This window comes from Oncorhynchus mykiss, chromosome 24, assembly GCF_057628025.1.
Source record: "Oncorhynchus mykiss isolate SJ-2025 chromosome 24, ASM5762802v1, whole genome shotgun sequence".
In the NCBI taxonomy this organism is placed as follows: domain Eukaryota; kingdom Metazoa; phylum Chordata; class Actinopteri; order Salmoniformes; family Salmonidae; genus Oncorhynchus; species Oncorhynchus mykiss.
Window position 1 is genome coordinate 32040001 of NC_143045.1, and position 24292 is coordinate 32064292.

At 46.4% G+C, this 24292-nt stretch overlaps 1 protein-coding gene across 19 annotated transcripts in view; it reads right to left on the bottom strand.

The window, feature by feature from the left end:
* LOC110503394 (roundabout homolog 2) overlaps positions 1–24292 on the bottom strand; it is a 621451-nt gene that overhangs the window by 69782 nt on the left and 527377 nt on the right. For all 19 annotated transcript variants that reach the window (XM_090218873.1, XM_090218876.1, XM_036961728.2 and 16 more), the window contains 8 exons: positions 20574–20698; positions 18402–18573; positions 13980–14185; positions 8632–8713; positions 8301–8466; positions 8041–8207; positions 5344–5465; positions 385–616 (listed from right to left, as the gene is read on the bottom strand). In XM_090218873.1, the coding sequence (XP_090074999.1) occupies positions 385–616; positions 5344–5465; positions 8041–8207; positions 8301–8466; positions 8632–8713; positions 13980–14185; positions 18402–18573; positions 20574–20698 (1272 nt within the window). The remainder of the gene's footprint in view (positions 1–384; positions 617–5343; positions 5466–8040; positions 8208–8300; positions 8467–8631; positions 8714–13979; positions 14186–18401; positions 18574–20573; positions 20699–24292) is intronic.

Genomic DNA, 24292 nt, shown 5'->3' on the forward strand with positions numbered 1-24292 from the left:
CTCTCTGGCCCTGTCATGTCCTGTCAGAGTCAGGCTGCGGGCGACAGCTCCGCCTCCAAGCAGGAAGTGAGCGAACGCTGGGTCCAATCATATCTCAGCTCGTGGTTGCAGGGAGATGGATGAGAAGTGGGCTAACAGAAACACCACCAATCATAAACAATCAAGCAGAAAGTTCAGGAAACTACACAGTGGCATGCAGGAACACAGACACACACTATCCCCACAATGTCACAGCAGGAGACAGTTATTGTGATCGACATTTAAGATATCATAACAATTGTGCGCCCTATAGGAAACATGTCAAACAGTCATCTCAAATCTGTGTGGATAGAAACCACTTGGACGGAGGAAAATGTTCATGAAATAACATGGTGATTTCTTTACCTTCCTCTGTGGTGCGAGCCGACCTGGACTCACTGTCCATGCCCTGGAACTCATTGAAGTAGGGCCGGACCTTGATCTCATAGACAATGCCTTTCTTAAGGTTGGAGAGGACCACACTGCGCTCAGAGGGGACCTTCACATCCTGGGTCTGCCAGGGTCCTGGGGAAAACATGCCAGATGTCTGCCTGTACAGAACTCTGTATCCCTGGATGAACTGAGACTGACGGTCCACCTGGGACAAAGACATGGGGAGAAGAGGGGTTAGCTTCACTCCCCTGTACAGGGTTCCTAGGAAATAAAACACATCTTCTCTTCAGATAGGACAGAGTTAAGAGGAAATAGATAAGGATCATGGTCCTAGGTGTGCAGCACAGTACTCAGACACCAGAGTACATGAAACAATGTTGTTCAACAGATGTACGGTTTGGCCGGGGTAGGCCATCATTGTAAATAAGAATTTGTCCTTAAAACCTCTGAAGGATCAGACCCTTTTTTCCCCCAATTTTCGCATAAAATAACAAATCCAAATCTAAAGGCCATACTGTAGTTTTACAGCCCAGGCACAATTTAGATGTTGGCCACTAGATGGCAGCAGTGTATGTGCAACGTTTTAGACTGATCCAATGAACCATTGCATTTATGTTCAATACTGCCCAAATGTTCCTAATTGGTTTATTAATTGCTTTTATAGTTCATAACTGTGCACTCTCCTCAAACAATAGCATTATATTATGTCACTGTAATAGCTACTGTAAATTGGACAGTGCAGTTAGATTAAGAAGCTTTCTGCCCATATCAGATATGTCTGTGTCCTGGGAAATGTTCTTGTTACTTACAACCTCATGCTAATCACATTAACCTACGTTAGCTCAACCACCCCGAGGGGGACCCACCAATCCTGAGGTTAACTGACTTATAATAAATAATACAATGAAAAAATGATCCTCAGACTACACAGACCGACACAGAATTAGAAAACAAATCACATTTTGATAAACTCCCATATCTACTGGGTGAAATACCACAGCGTGCATCACAGCAGCAAGATTTGTGACCTGTTGCCACAAGAAAAGGGCAACTAGTAACAACAAATTCAATCCATATTTATGTTTACTTATTTTCCCTTTTGTACTTTAACTATTTTCACATAATATGACACTTGAAATGTCTGTATTCTTTTGGACCTTTTGTGAGTGTAATGTTTACTGTTAATATTTGTTGTTGTTTATTTCACTTTTGTTTATTATCTATTTCACTTGCTTTAGCAATGTAAGCAGACGTTTCCCATGCCAATAAAGACCCTTAAATTAAAATTGAACTGAGAGACAGAGAGACGAGAAACACGGAATGACCTCCCTCTCTCTCAGCACACTGAGCACACAGCACCAAGGCCCTCCATATATAGGCTTTAAGGAGCACAGCTATAAAAGCCCTACATATGGACGTCTCCCTTGTATTGTAAATACCAACTAGTGAAACCTAAGGCAGGGTCCCACAAGGCCAAGGACAAACATGTGAGTGTGAAGTGATCGGCTGTTGACTGTCATCCAACCCAGGGGAACTCTGGGAGAAGAATACACACCTGGGACAATGTAGACAAATCTGTCCAATTGAGGTGACAGACAGAGAGCCCAGAGGTGCGATAGTGCTCTCCCAGTCGATAAGGGTCCTTGGTTCTAAACTTGGGCCCATTTAGCCAGAGAGAGAAAAGTTGAATTTATGCAGAGGAAGGGGGGCATAACTCACAGTAATGGCTTGTTAACAGTGGGAGAAGTGAACGGGCCTTTCAAGTGGGATATTAAGCAGCTGTTTCAGCCTGTGTAGCCGGAGTAAATCAGCACAATGGATTCTGGGCTAGCGTGGTGTGTAACTTTCATTAATGGAATGATTTGGGAGTATAAAAGCCTTTCTGAGGGCGCACTATGTTTACTGAATGGACCCTGATTGATTAGGTGGCGCTGTTCTGTGTTGATTGTACACACACTCATAAAGAAATGCTTTAGTATTAAATTAGCCTGTTAGTCTGGGGGTAAGAACTTATTATTGGGGGGGGTCAATAAACACGTCACAGGGAAAACTGCTAATGTGGTTAATTTAGAAATGAAAGCAGCCACCCCATGTCACCCAATGACATCTCCATGAATACCAGATATGGACTGATTTATAGTGAAGCAGAACATATCAACTGGGGCTAGTTAACAGAGGATGGAAGACCAATGAGGAAATAAAGTCATCCTTCAGGAAGAAGAGAGTGCATGTTTAAATGTCATGGTCTAATTGGGAGGTCTGACTGCAAGTTACTACTGCTGCATACCCTCAGACTGTAAGTTACTACTGCTGCATACCCTCAGACTGTAAGTTACTACTGCTGCATACCCTCAGACTGTAAGTTACTACTGCTGCATACCCTCAGACTGTAAGTTACTACTGCTGCATACCCTCAAACTGTAAGTTACTACTGCTGCTTACCCTCAGACTGTAAGTTACTACTGCTGCATACCCTCAGACTGTAAGTTACTACTGCTGCATACCCTCAGACTGTAAGTTACTACTGCTGCATACCCTCAAACTGTAAGTTACTACTGCTGCTTACCCTCAGACTGTAAGTTACTACTGCTGCATACCCTCAGACTGTAAGTTACTACTGCTGCATACCCTCAGACTGTAAGTTACTACTGCTGCATACCCTCAGACCATAAGTTACTACTGCTGCATACCCTCAGACTGTAAGTTACTACTGCTGCATACCCTCAAACTGTAAGTTACTACTGCTGCATACCCTCAGACTGTAAGTTACTACTGCTGCATACCCTCAGACTGTAAGTTACTACTGCTGCATACCCTCAGACTGTAAGTTACTACTGCTGCATACCCTCAGACTGTAAGTTACTACTGCTGCATACCCTCAGACTGAAAGTTACTACTGCTGCATACCCTCAAACTGTAAGTTACTACTGCTGCATACCCTCAGACTGTAAGTTAATACTGCTGCATACCCTCAGACTGTAAGTTACTACTGCTGCTTACCCTCAGACTGTAAGTTACTGCTGCTGCATACCCTCAGATTGTAAGTTACTACTGCTGCATACCCTCAGACCATAAGTTACTACTGCTGCATACCCTCAGACTGTAAGTTACTACTGCTGCATACCCTCAGACCATAAGTTACTACTGCTGCTTACCCTCAGACTGTAAGTTACTACTGCTGCATACCCTCAGACTGTAAGTTACTACTGCTGCATACCCTCAGACTGTAAGTTACTACTGCTGCATACCCTCAGACCATAAGTTACTACTGCTGCATACCCCCAGACTGTAAGTTACTACTGCTGCATACCCTCAAACTGTAAGTTACTACTGCTGCATACCCTCAGACTGTAAGTTACTACTGCTGCATACCCTCAGACTGTAAGTTACTACTGCTGCATACCCTCAGACTGTAAGTTGCTACTGCTGCATACCCTCAGACTGTAAGTTACTACTGCTGCATACCCTCAGACTGAAAGTTACTACTGCTGCATACCCTCAAACTGTAAGTTACTACTGCTGCATACCCTCAGACTGTAAGTTAATACTGCTGCATACCCTCAGACTGTAAGTTACTACTGCTGCTTACCCTCAGACTGTAAGTTACTGCTGCTGCATACCCTCTGACTGTAAGTTACTACTGCTGCATACCCTCAGACTGTAAGTTACTACTGCTGCATACCCTCAGACTGTAAGTTACTACAGGTGCATACCCTCAGACTGTAAGTTACTACTGCTGCATACCCTCAGACCATAAGTTACTACTGCTGCATACCCTCAGACTGTAAGTTACTACTGCTGCATACCCTCAGACCATAAGTTACTACTGCTGCTTACCCTCAGACTGTAAGTTACTACTGCTGCATACCCTCAGACTGTAAGTTACTACTGCTGCTTACCCTCAGACTGTAAGTTACTACTGCTGCATACCCTCAGACCATAAGTTACTACTGCTGCTTACCCTCAGACTGTAAGTTACTACTGCTGCATACCCTCAGACCATAAGTTACTACTGCTGCTTACCCTCAGACTGTAAGTTACTACTGCTGCATACCCTCAGACTGTAAGTGGCGTGATTTCTCTCAATGATTCAGCCTCAGTCCAAATCGTGTTTCTAAATTAATTAAACAGTGTCCCTCTGGCACATGTCCGTCCTTATGGTGGGGTCGATACAGACAGACTGTGCAATGTGTGTGCGTGTGTGTGTGTGTGTGTGTGTGTGTGTGTGTGTGTGTGTGTGTGTGCGTGCGTGTGCGTGTGTGCGTGTGCGTGCGTGTGTGCATGCGTGTGTGTGTGTGTGTGTGTGTGTGTGTGTGTGTGTGTGTGTGTGCGGTTGGTAGGTAAGCTGGTTTGAGCTACACTCCAGAGAGGGAAGACCACAAACATGCCAAATATACACAATTAATGCCAATGCACTTGTTTCTATGCAAAGCCTTTGTCTTAATTCAAAATGAACCGAAGATAGATGGAAGATTGATGAGACCAGATGTCCCTGACACCTCTTTTGATGTTCGCTGTAGCTGTAACAAACCATTTGTCAACTGTTTGATGTTCGCTTACATGAAGAGTCAGCAACTATAATGTATCAAAGCTGTAGAGTATTTTCTTACATGAAAACACCAATAGGAGCCCTGAGGAACACCTTGCCAGCTTCAAAGAGTCAACATTCCTTTCATATCAACTCTAATGTACTAAAGGTTGGAAAATCAAAGACATGAAACAGCCCAGAGCATGCTGAGTTGCTTAAGTCAATTTTCGAGAATGAGGTTGGTGTAAATTAAAATAGATTTCCCATATTTCATCTTATACAGCAGAATAAAGGAACACACAGACACCTGGCAGAGCCGAATAGCAATAACTAACTGCAAAGTCTGCTGAATGGTTACGTCTGTGACAGGCAGGTGGATTCTCCAATCACAGTGTGACACTTACCGTCCAAGTGACCTGAATGGTGATGGGGCTCAGGACGACCGGGTTGTGCAGACGAACTATGACCTCCCCCAGCTCTTTCTGCACATGCCTGTGGTCCACTCCCTGGGCTGGAGGACTGATGTCTGGAGGGAGGGAGGGGGAGGGTGGGAGAGAGAGAGAGAGGGAAAGAGAGAGAGAAAGAGAGAGAGAGAGCGAGAGAGAGAGAGAGAGAGAGGGGGGGGGAAGAGTGTGAGAGAGAGAGGGGGAGAGAGAGGGAGAGAGAGAGAGAGAGAGAGTGTGAGAGAGAGAGAGAGAGCGAGAGAGAGAGAGATAGAGAGAGAGATGGGGTAGAGAGAGAGAGAGAGAGAAAGAGAGGGGGGGGTAGAGAGAGAGATAGAGGGGTAGAAAGGGATAGAGAGAGAGGAAGAGGGAGAGAGATTGTGAGAGAGAGGGGGGAAGAGAGAGGGAGAGAGAAAGGGGTAGAGAGAGAGAGAGAGAGAGAGAGAGAGATAGTGAGAGGAAGAGAGATAGAGAGAGGGGTAGAGAGAGATAAAGAGACAAATAGAGAGAGAGCAAGAGAGAGAGCAAGATAACTTTCAGTCCTACTCAGTTTTCAAAGCCACGGTTCCCTCCATTCCTTACAATGAGGCCGAGTCCATCATAAGAGGTTTTGTTGAGAGAACGGATGGATAGGCCAATCAGACTCCACAAAGGTGTCAACACTCTGTGCTCATGACTTCTTTTGAAAAGAAGGAACTTCATCTGCATTTGAATGACCTCATTTCAGTTTTAATAAAGAACTCATCTGGATTTTAGAAAAGAAAGAGATAACTGGAGCTGTTAAGAACCATTCTCCTCTCTGCTGTCACTGAAGCCCAGCCAGAGAAGAATTACCACATCAACGACTGAACTCTGAACACATGAATGAATGACAGTCTGACACTTTTTTTCCACCACAATTCAGATTTTGTTCACATTTGCATGTGTTTTTAGTCAAAAGCAAATCAAAACCCCCAGTGAAATGCATGAGATTCCCAGTGGGGTTAAAGAAAAGACACAATCATGGCAACTGACCTATGTTGGTCCTATTTACTGAGGGGAAACAATTATTCACAAGATGAAATCATATTTCAAAACATACCCAATGAAAATGTCAATAAAGTCATGGATCAGAGTGGTAATAGAGGATGACAGGCCAAAAAGCAGTTAAGGAGACATGAAAAATCAATTCATGTTCAGTGACTGCCATTGTCAATAACCTCTGTGCAGCAAAACAAAGCCAACAGTAAATAAAGAGAGATGTACTGCTATTCTAACGGGCTCCCTCTCTCTATGCACAACCCAATAGTGGCCTGCAATTGGACAATGTTTAGTCGAAAGGTTGCGGGTGGAGTGGACTTATCAAATTAACATTATAAGGAGACTGAGGTCTATACCGAACCTTCATCTAATCTTCTTGGAGTTTGGAGGCAGTCATTTTCTCCAGTTATTGTCATTAACATAGCAGGGATCTAACTCACTTAGGCCTTCCCAAAGTACACATGCTTATTTTACATAAATGCCTCTCTGTAGCCTAAACAGATAGAGAGTTTGACCTCTGGACGTTGTTGCAGTGGCTAGAATGTTACTGTCCAGTCCACACGGTACCGTGCTGAGAGGGCCTGATGACTATGTCAGTAGAACGTTACTGTCCAGTCCACACGGTACCGTGCTGAGAGGGCCTGATGACTATCTCAGTAGAACGTTACTGTTCAGTACCGAGCTGAGAGGGCCTGATGACTATCTCAGTAGAACGTTACTGTCCAGTACCGTGCTGAGAGGGCCTGATGACTATCTCAGTAGAACGTTACTGTCCAGTACCGTGCTGAGAGGGCCTGATGACTATCTCAGTGGAACGTTACTGTCCAGTTCACACGGTACCGTGCTGAGAGGGCCTGATGACTATCTCAGTGGAACGTTACTGTCCAGTCCACACGGTACCGTGCTGAGAGGGCCTGATAACTATCTCAGTGGAACGTTACTGTCCAGTACCGTGCTGAGAGGGCCTGATGACTATCTCAGTGGAACGTTACTGTCCAGTTCACACGGTACCGTGCTGAGAGGGCCTGATAACTATCTCAGTGGAACGTTACTGTCCAGTTCACACGGTACCGTGCTGAGAGGGCCTGATAACTATCTCAGTGGAACGTTACTGTCCAGTACCGTGCTGAGAGGGCCTGATGACTATCTCAGTGGAACGTTACTGTCCAGTTCACACGGTACCGTGCTGAGAGGGCCTGATAACTATCTCAGTGGAACGTTACTGTCCAGTTCACACGGTACCGTGCTGAGAGGGCCTGATAACTATCTCAGTGGAACGTTACTGTCCAGTACCGTGCTGAGAGGGCCTGATAACTATCTCAGTGGAACGTTACTGTCCAGTACCGTGCTGAGAGGGCCTGATAACTATCTCAGTGGAACGTTACTGTCCAGTACCGTGATGAGAGGGCCTGATAACTATCTCAGTGGAACGTTACTGTCCAGTACCGTGATGAGAGGGCCTGATAACTATCTCAGTGGAACGCAATGACCTTTTCCCAATCGAAAGCTGCAGCAGTCACTGTGAAGGGGAGTCTAAATTAGACATTTTAATGATATGGGAAAATAACTACCAGAATCCTTACAGCAATATTCAAGAAAATAGCTATTCTACTGTGCCATGCAGTGATATCCAGGTACCTTGTGTCCTGACGGGCTCCGACATGGGGCTGGGGTCACTGAGGCCCTGGGTGTTGACCGCCCGTACCATGAACAGGTAGATGGTGTTGGGGCGCAGGCCTTTGACCGTGTACTGCGTGGTCTTCACGTGGTCAGCAACCGTCTGCCAACTGTTGCTCACCGACTGGCTGCAATGGGACAATGACAAGGATATCACAAATGTGCTACCACAATAATTAAGAAGCAATACAAAAGTGAAAAGAGGAAATCTCTCAACTAACCTGAAGGCTTCGATGACAAAAGAGGAGATGGGCGTGGCCCCAGCCAGGCCGGGTTGCCAAGACAATGAGACGCTGTTCTTGGTGACGTCAGTGACCTGGGGTTTGGAGGGAGGGCCAGGGAGCTCATTGTCATCCCGGTTCTTAATGACCATCACCCCAGCTTGGTCTGCAAGAGAAAGAGAACAGGATCTATTGTTAAATGGGAGGATGAAGACGAATGGATAAAGAACTATTCCCAAAAAGTCATATGTATGAATACAGTATGTATGGTATAATGAGCATGTATGTGTGTTTACTACAACAACATGAAGACATGTTCACTGTGCCATACCTTTGACCTCCAGGAAGGCGCTCCATGATGTCTCTCCACTGGAGCTGGCAGCCACACAGGTGTAGATCCCAGAGTCAGAGAGCTGGGGTAGAACGTATACATACAGCACATCAACCACCTGACCACAACCCACTTAGAAACATCTTCACAATGACTAGATATTAGTATGGATCTCCACAGCTGCTTGATCAGATTATTATTCATGGGTCGTAGTTCATGGGTCATAGTTGTTGTTCTAAATGCATGTGAGGGGTCCATCTCTGAGGTCACAACAGTGTGCCATGTGAGGGGTCCATCCCTGAGGTCACAACAGTGTGCCATGTGAGGGGTCCATCTCTGAGGTCACAACAGTGTGCCATGTCAGGGGTCCATCTCTGAGGTCACAACAGTGTGCCATGTCAGGGGTCCATCTCTGAGGTCACAACAGTGTGCCATGTGAGGGGTCCATATCTGAGGTCACAACAGTGTGCCATGTCAGGGGTCCATCTCTGAGGTCACAACAGTGTGCCATGTGAGGGGTCCATCTCTGAGGTCACAACAGTGTGCCATGTCAGGGGTCCATCTCTGAGGTCACAACAGTGTGCCATGTCAGGGGTCCATCTCTGAGGTCACAACAGTGTGCCATGTCAGGGGTCCATCTCTGAGGTCACAACAGTGTGCCATGTGAGGGGTCCATCTCTGAGGTCACAACAGTGTGCCATGTGAGGGGTCCATCTCTGAGGTCACAACAGTGTGCCATGTGAGGGGTCCATCCCTGAGGTCACAACAGTGTGCCATGTCACGGGTCCATCTCTGAGGTCACAACAGTGTGCCATGTGAGGGGTCCATCTCTGAGGTCACAACAGTGTGTGAGTGCCTTAAAGTGCTGACGCTAATTTCCTAATGAATTCCATTTTCTCCTCACCGTCCTCCATCACTTTACTCCCCCCCCCAATCGCAACAAAGGTGGGCTAATTGATTTAGGTTGGGCTGCTGAAGCCCCCTGGACCGATGACATCTGGCTTGTCTCTCCATCCTCTCCGTGACTCTTTAGTTGTTTGTTGGTTTTCTTTCCTCCATGCATGAAATAAAATGTCAGTGGTCAGCAGCTTTGTAAAGTGTAATGGGTATTCCACAGGGGCCTCGCAGAGGGGAAAGGAGGATGTGAGGATTTTAAATTCAATCTACCTTAAATGTATAGAGTGTGTGTGTGTGTGTGTGTGTGTGTGTGTGTGTGTGTGTGTGTGTGTGTGTGTGTGGTGTGTGTGTGTGTGTGGTGTGTGTGTGTGTGTTGGGGGGGGGTTGTTTAACTCTTCACCCCTCCTCTACTCTGCAGCTGGAACCCGTCCAGCCCTCTACAGCTGAGTCTTGTAAGAGCCGTCGTGTCACTAAGTGATAGTATAGAACAGTTTATTAAAATCAATACTGCCCATTCATCTCTTTAAGGCAATATGATTCATCTTGTCCATCTAACTTGTACCTAACCACCGTTATATTGAATTATACTGAGCTTGCACATCACGTTCAAGCATGCCTAAGCATGTACACCACACGCGCACGCACGCACACACACACACGCACACACACACACGCACGCACACGCACGCGCGCACGCACACACACACACACACGCGCACGCACGCACGCACGCACACACACACACACACACACGCGCGCACAGATGGTCATAGATGTACATAGGGTCAGAGGGTCATAGATGTACATAGGGTCAGAGGGTACATAGGGTCAGAGGGTATAGAGGGTACAGAGGGTCAGAGGGTCAGAGGGTACAGACGGTCAGAGGGTCAGAGGGTACAGACGGTCAGAGATTACAGAGGGTACATAGGGTCAGAGGGTATAGAGGGTACAGAGGGTCAGAGGGTCAGAGGGTATAGAGGGTATAGAGGGTACAGAGGGTCAGAGGGTCATAGATGTACATAGGGTCAGAGGGTACATAGGGTCAGAGGGTATAGAGGGTACAGAGGGTCAGAGGGTACAGACGGTCAGAGGTTACAGAGGGTACATAGGGTCAGAGGGTACATAGGGTCAGAGGGTCAGAGGGTACAGAGGGTTAGAGGGTACAGAGGGTACATAGGGACAGAGGGTATAGAGGGTCAGAGGGTCAGAGGGTACAGAGGGTCATAGATGTACATAGGGTCAGAGGGTACATAGGGTCGGAGGGTACATATGGTCAGAGGGTACATAGGGTCAGAGGGTACAGACGGTCAGAGGGTACAGAGCGTACATAGGGACAGAGGGTACATAGGGTCAGAGGGTCAGAGGGTACATAGGGTCAGCGGGTATAGAGGGTACATAGGGTACAGATGGCCATAGATGTACATAGGGTCATAGGGTCATAGATGTACATAGGGTCAGAGGGTCATAGATGTACATAGGGTCAGAGGGTACAGTGGGTCAGAGGGTATAGAGGGTCATAGATGTACATAGGGTCAGAGGGTCATAGATGTACATAGGGTCAAAGGGTACATAGGGTCAGAGGGTACATAGGGTCAGAGGGTATAGAGGGTACAGAGGGTCATAGATGTACATAGGGTCAGAGGGTACAGTGGGTCAGAGGGTATAGAGGGTCATAGATGTACATAGGGTCAGAGGGTCATAGATGTACATAGGGTCAAAGGGTACATAGGGTCAGAGGGTACATAGGGTCAGAGGGTATAGAGGGTACAGAGGGTCATAGATGTACATAGGGTCAGAGGGTCAGAGGGTACAGACGGTCAGAGGTTACAGAGGGTACATAGGGTCAGAGGGTACATAGGGTCAGAGGGTCAGAGGGTACAGACGGTCAGAGGGTATAGAGGGTACAGAGGGTCATAGATGTACATAGGGTCAGAGGGTCAGAGGGTACAGACGGTCAGAGGTTACAGAGGGTACATAGGGTCAGAGGGTACATAGGGTCAGAGGGTCAGAGGGTACAGACGGTCAGAGGGTACAGAGGGTACATAGGGTCAGAGGGTACATAGGGTCAGAGGGTCATATATGTACATAGGGTCAGAGGGTACATAGGGTCAGCGGGTACATATGGTCAGAGGGTACAGAGGGTACAGAAGGTACATAGGGTCAGAGGGTACAGAGGGTCAGAGGGTACAGAGGGTACAGAGGTTACATAGGGTCATGTTGCAATGAACATTTTCAAGAGGGTCAGAATGTACAGAGGGTCAGAGGGTACAGAGGGTCAGAGGGTATAGAGGGTACATAGGGTCAGAGGGTCATAGATGTACATAGGGTCAGATGGTACATAGGGTCAGAGGGTATAGAGGGTACAGAGGGTCATAGATGTACATGGGGTCAGAGGGTACATAGGGTCAGAGGGTACATATGGTCAGAGGGTACATAGGGTCAGAGGGTACAGACGGTCAGAGGGTACAGAGCGTACATAGGGACAGAGGGTACATAGGGTCAGAGGGTCAGAGGGTACATAGGGTCAGCGGGTACATATGGTCAGAGGGTACAGAGGGTACAGAGGGTACAGAGGGTACAGAAGGTACATAGGGTCAGAGGGTACAGAGGGTCAGAGGGTACAGAGGGTACAGAGGTTACATAGGGTCATGTTGCAATGAACATTTTCAAGAGGGTCAGAATGTACAGAGGGTCAGAGGGTACAGAGGGTCAGAGGGTATAGAGGGTACATAGGGTACAGATGGTCATAGATGTACATAGGGTCATAGATGTACATAGGGTCAGAGGGTCATAGATGTACATAGGGTCAGAGGGTCATAGATGTACATAGGGTCAAAGGGTACATAGGGTCAGAGGGTACATAGGGTCAGAGGATATAGAGGGTACAGAGGGTCATAGATGTACATAGGGTCAGAGGGTCAGAGGGTACAGACGGTCAGAGGTTACAGAGGGTACATAGGGTCAGAGGGTACATAGGGTCAGAGGGTCAGAGGGTACAGACGGTCAGAGGGTACAGAGGGTACATAGGGTCAGAGGGTACATAGGGTCAGAGGGTCATATATGTACATAGGGTCAGAGGGTACATAGGGTCAGCGGGTACATATGGTCAGAGGGTACAGAGGGTACAGAAGGTACATAGGGTCAGAGGGTACAGAGGGTCAGAGGGTACAGAGGGTACAGAGGTTACATAGGGTCATGTTGCAATGAACATTTTCAAGAGGGTCAGAATGTACAGAGGGTCAGAGGGTACAGAAGGTACATAGGGTCAAAGGGTACAGAGGGTCAGAGGGTAAAGAGGGTACAGAGGTTACATAGGGTCATGTTGCAATTAACATTTTCAAGAGGGTCAGAATGTTGCAATGAACATTTTCAAGAGGGTCAGAATGTACAGAGGGTCAGAGGGTACAGAGGGTCAGAGGGTATAGAGGGTACATAGAGTACAGATGGTCATAGATGTACATAGGGTCAGAGGGTCATAGATGTACATAGGGTCAGAGGGTACATAGGGTCAGAGGGTATAGAGGGTACAGAGGGTCAGAGGGTTATAGGGAAGGAACAATATCAAATCAAATGTTATTGGTCACATACACATGTTTAGCACATAGGGTCATGTTGCAATGAACATTTTCAAGAGGGTCAGAATGTACAGAGGGTCAGAGGGTACAGAAGGTACATAGGGTCAAAGGGTACAGAGGGTCAGAGGGTAAAGAGGGTACAGAGGTTACATAGGGTCATGTTGCAATGAACATTTTCAAGAGGGTCAGAATGTTGCAATGAACATTTTCAAGAGGGTCAGAATGTACAGAGGGTCAGAGGGTACAGAGGGTCAGAGGGTATAGAGGGTACATAGAGTACAGATGGTCATAGATGTACATAGGGTCAGAGGGTCATAGATGTACATAGGGTCAGAGGGTACATAGGGTCAGAGGGTATAGAGGGTACAGAGGGTCAGAGGGTTATAGGGAAGGAACAATATCAAATCAAATGTTATTGGTCACATACACATGTTTAGCAGATGTTATTGTGAAATGCTTGTGTTTCTAGTTCCGAGAGTGCAGTAATATCTAACAAGTAATACAGTATCTAACAATTTCACAACAAATACCTAAAACACACAAATCTGAGTAAAGGAATGGAATAAGAATATATAAATATATGGATGAGCAATTTCAGAGCGGCATAGACAGTAGATACAGATACAGATAAGATACAGTAGATAGTATAGAATACAGTGAGATACAGCCTAATGAGACACACAGAGGGGAGAGAGAGGAGACAGAGTCTCAGACAGAGATCCATTAAAGGGAATGGATGGAAACAGAGGGGTAGAGAACGAGCGCTGCAGACAAGGTTACCACAACAGTATGTAGCATATTTACACCCTCATCACATAAACCCCATTACTAGTGTACGTGTAGTTGTCTTTGTGAGTGGGCTCCTGTGGTTCTCACCCTGAGGCTCCTCATCTGGAGGCTGCCCAGGTCCTGCAGGGACATGCGGGGATCCTTCCCCAGCAGACTGACCCCGTCCTTCAGCCAGCTGATAGAGGGGATGGGGTCTCCTGACGCCTGGCACTTCAGAAGGGCCACGCTGTCCACCCTCAGTGTCTGATTGGACGGTCCCCGACGGATGATGGGCGGTGGCCTGTCTGTCAGCACTGGGACAAGACGAGAGACAGAGAGAGTTGGTCAGAAGAGACACACAAGCCATTACAATATTAAAAGGACTACGATGGAGATGAAAGAGGTACAGAGGTAGGATCTTCATTTGAGCCGGCTTTCAACAGAAGGAAAATAATCTGGCAGCAACAGACAACCCTTACATTCACACCCAGGAGTCTGTGATGGCGTACGGTGACAAGGGCCTGTTGACTCAGGGTGGTTCAGATAAATACTCCATCATGTTCAGTGGGGAACACTATCAGAGGCCCCCACTGGCACCCAGAACTGAAACCACCGCCACTCCCCAGAGAGTAGCTCCCCACGGAAATGATCCAAATGAGTCAGAACTGCAAAAACCACTGTGAGGAAAATAAATGTTTTGTTCATTTCAATGCTAATGTTAAATGCTGTTTGAATGAATATATACATTTGTAATGTGTTGGAGAATGCCTGTGGGTTGTACTGTGAAATAGTGTATATGTCAGAGGTGCTGTATCTGTGAGTTACAGTTACAGTGCCCTGGCAGTTTCTGTGTCAGCTGTGGTGAATAATGTGGAGTCCCCTGGCATCACACATTAATTAACAGGAAGGATTAATGATGTCAGACCTGCAGGGGCCAATTAGACAGTCAACATCGCTAACCTTTCAACACATTATCTCTCTGTCTGTCTGTCTGTCTCTCTGTCTCTCTCTCTCTCTCTCTCTCTCTCTCTCTCCCCCCTCTCTCTCTCTCTTTCTCTCTCTCTCTCCCTCTCTCTCTCTTTACAATCTTTCTCTTTCTCTCCAGCAGGGAAGTCAGTAGGATGGAAGGAAGACACATACTTGCCTTGGTATGGCAGAACCATGGCTTTAGCTGTGAGAAAAATGGATAGAAGGTGAATCTACACCATATGGGCCCTGCTGAATTCATCAATGAATCTATTTCAGTGATAATACTACAACCACCACAATGGAATGCTTTTATCAGAAAATCTGGTGGTTAAATACATCAACCAGGATTACTGTGTGCCTAACCCGCAGATAGCATTAAAAACAGCACTACCTGTCTGTCTAAGGTCTCACTGTTAGATCTAACTTCCCAATGAACTCACTGAGGGAGTTAACTGCTTGTCATTGTTATCACTTGGCATGATGCTTAGACACTGAAACACACCTGGAAGGGTTCTGTTATGTGTCTTAATGATTCCATCAGCTCTGAGTAATGACTCCACAGCATTACATGTTAGGATATTATGACAGAAAGTATGATAAAATCCTGGGTGAGTTTGGCTTGGTTTGGTCCGGCAGGGAGGGGATGACGAGGGTGGTGGATGGATGGCGTGATGGATGGATGTGTGTGTGTGTGTGTGTGGGGGGGGGGGGGTGATGAAGCAGGGGGAGAGCTAGGGCCTTGACTGTTTGCATCAGGAATTTCTCATTACATATCTCCTTGAACCCAGCGAGCTCTGTTGGCCCCTCAGGGCACTAAATCACCTGCTCCCAGCGGCAAGGTGTGACCATGACCTTGCCCCAGCCAGCCCTCCTCTCCTCCTATCCTCCTCCTCAGCCTTCCTAACACCCAGCTCCCTCACATGTTCCTCATCTTACACAGTCCAGCCATAAGCTGTGTTACCTGATACGACTTACACACAGGAATAGAAAGACAGACACACATGCACTACAATTAATGCACCTCACACCCTTAGAATACAGTATGTGTTGGTGCACGCAGCCATAGACCCCTGAACAGACAGTTCAGACACTGTAAATCTTAGACAATGGAACATGAGTTGAGTAAGGTGTCTTGAGGTTATGAGATCTAAAACCCTCTGTATTTTAAGGCAGGTCACCGTGATACAAGTCATTAATCCACGTCCATCCATGTCTGAGGACGTCGTCGGGGGCAACAGTGAGCTCTGTTACCTTCAAGTAGGTTTGGGTTTTGATAGGGCATTGTGGACGTGGATAGTGGATGGGTGTAAGCATCTGCCTCTGATTCAAACGGTTACATGTTCAAATCCAGCAATACAAAGTTGTTTTGCTAATTTTATTTAAGCCTACCCCAAACCTTAACCCTAACCTGAACCATTTAGAATGAATGGCTAACCTTAACCCTAACCTGAACCATTCAGAATGAATGGCTAACCTTAACCCTAACCTGAACCATTCAGAATGAATGGCTAACCTTAACCCTAGCCTGAACCATTAAGAATGAATGGCTAACCTTAACACTAACCTGAACCATTCAGAATGAATGGCTAACCTTAACACTAACCTGAACCATTTAGAATGAATGGCTAACCTTAACACTAACCTGAACCATTCATAGTTAATGGCTAACCTTAACCCCAACCTGAACCATTCAGAATGAATGGCTAACCTTAACCCTAACCTGAACCATTCAGAATGAATGGCTAACCTTAACCCTAACCTGAACCATTCAGAATGAATGGCTAACCTTAACCCTAACCTGAAGCATTCAGAATGAATGGCTAACCTTAACACTAACCTGAAGCATTCAGAATGAATGGCTAACCTTAACACTAACCTGAACCATTCATAATGAATGGCTAACCTTAACACTAACCTGAACCATTCATAGTTAATGGCTAACCTTAACCCTAACCTGAACCATTCAGAATTAATGGCTAACCTTAACCCTAACCTGAACCATTCAGAATGAATGGCTAACCTTAACCCTAACCTGAACCATTCAGAATGAATGGCTAACCTTAACACTAACCTGAACCATTCAGAATGAATGGCTAACCTTAACACTAACCTGAACCATTCAGAGTTAATGGCTAACCTTAACCCTTACCTGAACCATTCAGAGTTAATGGCTAACCTTAACCCTAACCTGAACCATTCAGAATGAATGGCTAACCTTAACCCTTACCTGAACCATTCAGAATGAATGGCTAACCTTAACACTAACCTGAACCATTCAGAGTTAATGGCTAACCTTAACCCTAACCTGAAGCATTCAGAGTTAATGTCTAACCTTAACCCTTACCTGAACCACTCAGAGTAAATGTCTAACCTTAACCCTAACCCGAACCATTCAGAATGAATGGCTAACCTTAACACTAACCTGAACCATTCAGAATGAATGGCTAACCTTAACACTAACCTGAACCATTCAGAATGAATGGCTAACCTTAACACTAGCCTGAACCATTCAGAATGAATCGCTAACCTTAACCCTAACCTGAACCATTCAGAATGAATGGCTAAACTTAACACTAACCTGAACCATTCAGAGTTAATGGCTAACCTTAACCCTAACCTGAAGCATTCAGAGTTAATGTCTAACCTTAACCCTTACCTGAACCACTCAGAGTAAATGTCTAACCTTAACCCTAACCCGAACCATTCAGAGTTAATGGCTAACCTTAATAATTTAGAGTTAATGCCTAAACTTGACATTAAGCATTTTGAAATGTAATGTTTAGAACAACTTCAAAATTTGACGTTTGACAAACATGGATGAACGTTTAATTCAAATTTTATTTTGAATAAAGAATTCCCTTCACTTAAAAAATTGTGTATTTACATTTTTTCCCCAGGCTGATCCTTCACAGGGCATCTGAAAGCTCGTCAATCTATTTACCCATCTCCACAGCAGAACAGACTAGAGGCAGTGGGACTGAGCAGGCCCTCATAAGTCATCCTGCAGACATGCTAACTGTTGTCACTCACTCACTCAATCACTCAGTCCTTGACTCACTGCCTCCCTCAGCCAGATGCTGCTGATCATTCTACTGAGAGACTCAAGGGCAATGCTTTATTCCCTCTCCGGCTAAACTTGAACAAGTATTTCATTCAATTGTGTCGTGACAAAAAAAGCTACTTTATGTATGATTTCTAGATGTTTCTCAGACAAAAAAAGCTGCATTTAATTCCTGTACATGGCAAAATACTCCTCCTTTTACACTACGTTTCCCCCAGTACTTAAGGCCCAAATCCACAGAGAGTCAACCGGGCAAGGCATGTGCTCTGATTAATTCACTACAAATTAAAGAACACTTCTCTTACTGCTCATTCATGTGTGTACATTAACTATTTAGTGTACAGTGAAGGCTGTGTGTGTCTGTGTGAATTATGTGTCTGCACGAGTATGGGTGTGTGTGTGTGTGTGTGTTGATAGCATAGCAGAGTGTGTATGCATGCTGCATTAACGAGTGGTGCTCTAGCACGTTGGCATCGGGGTGGGTATGCGGCAGGCCTCACCATCTGTGACCTCCAGTTGGGCCTTGGCGAGGATGCTGCCAGCCACGGTCAGGGCCTGGCAGATGTAGTAGCCTGCGTCTGCCCGCTGCACGGCTGAGATGGTCAGGTCTCCACTGGAGGACACAGAGAAGCGACTGTTGGGCTGCTGGGGCTGGTTGGGAAACAGCAGGTTCTGCAGGAAGAGAGGAAGCAGGCCAATTAGTAGATGGACATGGACTCATTACAGCCAGGAACACATCCAACTGACACACACTCACGTATCGCCATCACTCTGGTTTAGACATACACACGGCCAGTTAACAGAGCCATTCCATCCATTACCTGGTTAAGGAATTACACACAACTATCACATCTGATAGCTTGGTTACACATAATGGATGGCATGTATTCTCCCAGCCAGCCATGTCAGAGGCTCCAGAGAGCTGGAGGGAACACAGTCTGAGTATCTCTGTCTACTCTTGTTTCATTCTGCTTTGCTTCTCATAATTGCTATGGGGCTGCTTTGTTTACACAGAGTCTCCCCCGGCCCCCAGCCCACAGCCCTGGCCCCCAGCCCACAGCCCCGGTCCACAGCCCACAGCCCCCAGCCCCGGCCCCCAGCCCCGGCCCAAGCTCACAGCCCCGGCCCACAGCCCCGGCCTCCAGCCCACAGCCCCGGGCCACAGCCCCGGCCCCCAGCCCCGGTCCACAGCCCCGGCCCACAGCCCCCAGCCCCGGCCCACAGCCCCGGCCCACAGCCCCCAGGCCCGGCCCACAGCCCCGGTCCATAGCCCCCAGCCCACAGCCCCGGCCCACAGCACATTCCATTGAACTTCAGGTTCTATTGAATGAGTCCATAGCAGAGAAAGAAGGAGGGAGTGTTGCAGGTCAGAATCTTACAGAAAACATCTGATTGGCTGGGGTATTTAGTGAGAGGTGACGATGGGGATAGAGAAGGTATGTAGCATCAATAAACCAAGAGGCAAAGAGAGGGAAAATAGTGTTGTGATTGGGGTGCAGTCACAGAACATGGGGGTCTATTTACTGAGAGGATACTGGTGTAAATGAATGTTGGTATTTGTATGTTCATGTTCAGTTTGCTCTGTTGCAGTGAGTCAGATAGGATTCATCACTTATTTTGATGTGAGAATGTGTTCAGCATCGGTGTGAGTGGAAGTATACAGTGTGTGTGTGTTGCATGCAAATGTGCATTTCACCCCATCCCAATCTCTGAGTGGCACTTTGCTGTAATTGTCTGGCCCCAGGCTCAGGGTGTGTGTGTGTGTGTGTGTGTGTGTGTGTGTGTGTGTGTGTGTGATTTTGTTCAGCCAGAACAAAATCATATCTCCGGTTCATCTACAGGTCCTGGCAGGCTTCTAATTACTGATGTTGTTGTTGTGTGGACTGTGAGGACCTACAACTTTGTGAAGGGCTATCTGCTCTGCTCTGTGTGAGGCATAGTATCACTGTTAGCAGCACGGTGTCATGGGAACTGGTTACCTCCTCACTAGCCACACAAAGGTGTATCTGGTGTGGTGTTTGTGTGTGCCAGAGAAACTGATGGGAGCTAGCGTATATTTCTGTGTGTGTGTGTGTGTGTGTGTGTGTGTGTGTGTGTGTGCGTGTGTTTGTGTGTGTCACTGAGGGAGTACTGGGGAGCTGAGTGTCACACAGACTGACATCATAGACACAGCAGGGTCGTCCCCACACAGCCAACGGCATGGTTACTATCCAATCTAAGTGGTGTGTGTGCTGATAACACTAGACAGTACAGTAACACAGTAATAACTGCTAGTCTTAAATAAAGCATGGATGAAAAAACACACACTGGATGAAAAAACACTGAATATTCTTGTAAATGCAGAGATTTGAAGACTGGACCAAGCTGTTTTACAGGTCCTTACAGTATAGGTCCAGTGGTAGAAGACTGGACCAAGCTGTTTTACAGGTCCTTACAGTATAGGTCCAGTGGTAGAAGACTGGACCAAGCTGTTTTACAGGTCCTTACAGTATAGGTCCAGTGGTAGAAGACTGGACCAAGCTGTTTTACAGGTCCTTACAGTATAGGTCCAGTGGTAGAAGACTGGACCAAGCTGTTTTACTGACCATGTTTTTCCTGGTACGGTTGGGTGTTCAGGAAAAGCTCCTGGCTCTGCTATGGGTCATTAAGAGGTGTTTATATGCTCTTCTTACCTGGCTACCGTCCTTCTGCCAGAAGACTGCAGGCTGGGGGTTGCCCTTGGTCTCACAGGGGAAGGTGGCGGTGCGACCCTGGGCCACGATCTGGTCCCGCGGCCTGATGATAAACTGGGGTGCAGCTGGGGTCAAAGGGCAGAAACACTAGGGTTAGAACTCAGAGTTACACAGAGGTAAAGCATTGAAGCAAAGGTACCGTCAGGCATCACAAGGACAAATCTAAATGGGCATGTCCTACAATCTTAGAAAAAAGGGTTCCAAATGGGTTCTTTGGAAGGTCCCCTAGGAGAACCCTTCCATGTAGAACACTTTTTGGTTCCAGGTAATAATAACTATTTTGGGATCCCTGTAGAACCCTCTGTGGAAATGGTTCTACATGGAACCCACAAATATTCTACCTGGAACCGAAGGGGTTCTACCCGGAACCAAAAAGGGTTCTTCAAAGGGTGGGTTCTCTATGGGGACAGCCAAAAAAACCTTTTAGGTTCTAGATAGCACCTTTTTTTCTAAGAGTGTGTAGAGCTTCCATGCAGCGTGTTCCTTCCATTGATCGCCATGGTATTGGACGCCATGGTAACCACTCAAGGCCATTCATTGAGGCTGGAGCTGAATGAATGACGGTTGTCAGTGTTCACAAACAGCAGCAGTGTCTCGGTGACAATGGCATCAGGAGAGTTAGTTAGACATAATGTAGCTAGGCTACACAGAGAAAGACACAGAGAAAACCTTGTGACGATAGGATTAAATAAATGGACAGAACCCAGCTAACAGCTAAAGGCTAACTCTCTCATGGGTCCCTCGGGCGGAGGACAGAGCCCTTACCCCCTCTCTCACCCACCACCCAAAACTACAGTCCTCACTCCCTCACTCTATCCCACCACTCACCACCTTCATTACTCAACTGGACCCTGTAGAAGCCAATTAAACAATTGATTGACGAAATACACTCAAGGAGCCAGCAGGGAGATCTCACATGTGGGATGTCTCATTCCACTCTCTCAGTTTCCGGGCCATCTTAATGTGTTCTAATGCAACATAAACAAACGTGTCCTCGCCAAACTTTAGAACACTTGGCAAATCCCAGAGACACATCCTCTCTGTCTTACACTAATAAACAGCTAGAGGAGTGATTGGTTGGGATACACTGCATTGTGTTCCAGGATACACACTGACATATACAGAACAGGACGGCTTTTCTCTCTGTCTTCTGGTCGTCATCAAAGGTTTATTAACCATTGAAATAACTGTGTGATTTCCCCAATTAGGCATTACTCCCTCATTATCAAAAACACTTTTACTGTTGATCTTCCAATCAAGATCATTTTCACACTTCAAGATTCCTTCATATAAGACATTTGGTTTCATGACAAAACATTCTCATCTAATGACCAAAGTGTAATGGCTGACCATACGTCTTATCTAATGTGGTCTGTTGACCTCTCCTGGTTGGGTTTATCAGTGTTAACCGGGCTCTAGGCCCAACACTAGGTTGGCCTGTGATGGTGGTGAGATGTTAGATCGTACACTCCTGAACCGTTCCTCATAGTCAGAGCGGAGAGGACATTTAAATCAACCAATTATAGACACCAATCCCAAAACGTCAGTCAAGTATAACCCAGAGAAGGCACCAGAAATCAAAGCTCGATATTTTTATCAGTCAAACTTGTTCTCACTTTTCTCACACTGAGGATAAAGTCCTTCAGCTCTTAGTTACCTTTGACAATGTTCAAATGAAATGAAAGAGAATAGAGGTACTAGCTAACTACCGAACACAGACTACATCTCTGACAGACTAGACCAGACTGTTGTTACAGGTCACTTACAAATAGGTTTCCTACTGTTGTATGACTGTTCTCAAAGCAGTAGTGGCATCTGTAACTTTGTTAATATTTGGTATGGCGAGCCAGCAGAGGGAATAGCCAGCAGAGGGAATAGCCAGCAGAGGGAATAGCCAGCAGAGGGAACAGCCAGCAGAGGGAATAGCCAGCAGAGGGAATAGCCAGCAGAGGGAATAGCCAGCAGAGGGAACAGCCAGCAGAGGGAATAGCCAGCAGAGGGAACAGCCAGCAGAGGGAATAGCCAGCAGAGGGAATAGCCAGCAGAGGGAATAGCCAGCAGAGGGAATAGCCAGCAGAGGGAATAGCCAACAGATGAAAGAGAGATTTGTTAAACTGCATGATCACAATGCCTTCAACAAGACCATATGACACGGTTTCATAATACATCATTATATGAAACCACTGACAGGCTTTTATTCTGATTCCTGTGTAAGTATTTCCAGTGACAACCCAGCTGATTCCAGTCAGGGTAAACCTCTTCCTGTTTGGCTCATTTCTCCATGTAATCCTTTTTTTGGGGAGAGTGTATTTGTCAAAGATACACACAGCCTGGAATGCTACAGATGGCTATAGATTTACAGCCTTCCTGTTTGGCTCTCCTCAACTTAGATAGCTTGCTGCATTCCATAACGTTGGGTCTGATTCAGAGCACCTCTCTCTCTCTCTCTCTCTCTCTCTCTCTCAGTGCATTAAAGGAGAGCAGTCACTCAGTATTTGATGACTTACAGGCTGTTCTCTATGGCTGCCCTCACACCTTGTCTCTCCTCTCTATCTATCGCTTCCTTTATCATGCTCTCCTTGTCTCCCTCGATCCCCCCTCAATCTCTCACCTATGCAGAACCCAGACAAACACAGAGAAATGTAGCCTTGTAAAGCAAGCTGTGATAGCAGGTCAAGTATGATGTGATGAGGTTGGGTTGGATTGGGGGCCAACAAGTGATGCATATTTAAAGTTTGTAGTCCCCTAGCCAGTGAGTGACAGACAGGACATCCCGGTAGTGTGTGTGAGGATGTTTGATTCAGGGACCCTAAAGACTAGTGAGAGCCTCCTTCCTGTCCCCTCTAAGGAAGGCACAAGATCAAACCCCCATATTTAATTCATGACAAGACAGATCTGTCCTGGGTTGGAGGGGATTCATAGTAAAATGCAGCTCTGAGACAGCCATGAACAAATGGACACACACACACACACAAGCATTTTTTTTCTCATTTCTTTAAATCCCACATTCAATCATATTTTATTCAGAAGTCAAAAGCAATTACTGTCTCATTCCCACGGGCAGCCTGCATGTGTAATTTCCTAAATTGTCCTGCAGCTTGACAGTCCGTGACAATCTAGGGGTGGCCAATGCTGTTTTGGCAACGAAGGTCCTACCACTCCTCCAACGTCAGGGTTCCTTCTGCCAGTCAAGCTAGCTCTGACACGCACCCCTGCTCCCCTCTTCCTAACCTCTCCTCTCTCTGCCTGTCCTACCGCTACACACATCTCTCTCCTTTCCCCCTATACACAACTCTCTCTCTCTCGCTCCCATATCTCTTCGCAGAAGACAGAACCCAAACAGCTCAAACTGACACTTTTCACCAAAACCATCTACTGTACTGGAAGCCATAACACTTTTAAGAGTTTCAAATTGCCCTGACTCCATGTCTCCTCCAGATCCATGTGAAAAGGAAATAGAACAGCAACAATTACTGAGACTTTATTTCCCAGACCAGAGGAAGCAACTCAATACAAGACATACAGATCCCATTTCTGTCTGCCAGGGGGGACAACTAGGGGAGACTCGAGACAGCTATGGCTTCGACAGACACACTACAGTACAGATACATAACCTAGGTACACTAGAGAGGTAAGGATTAGTTCATTGAGAGGTTAGT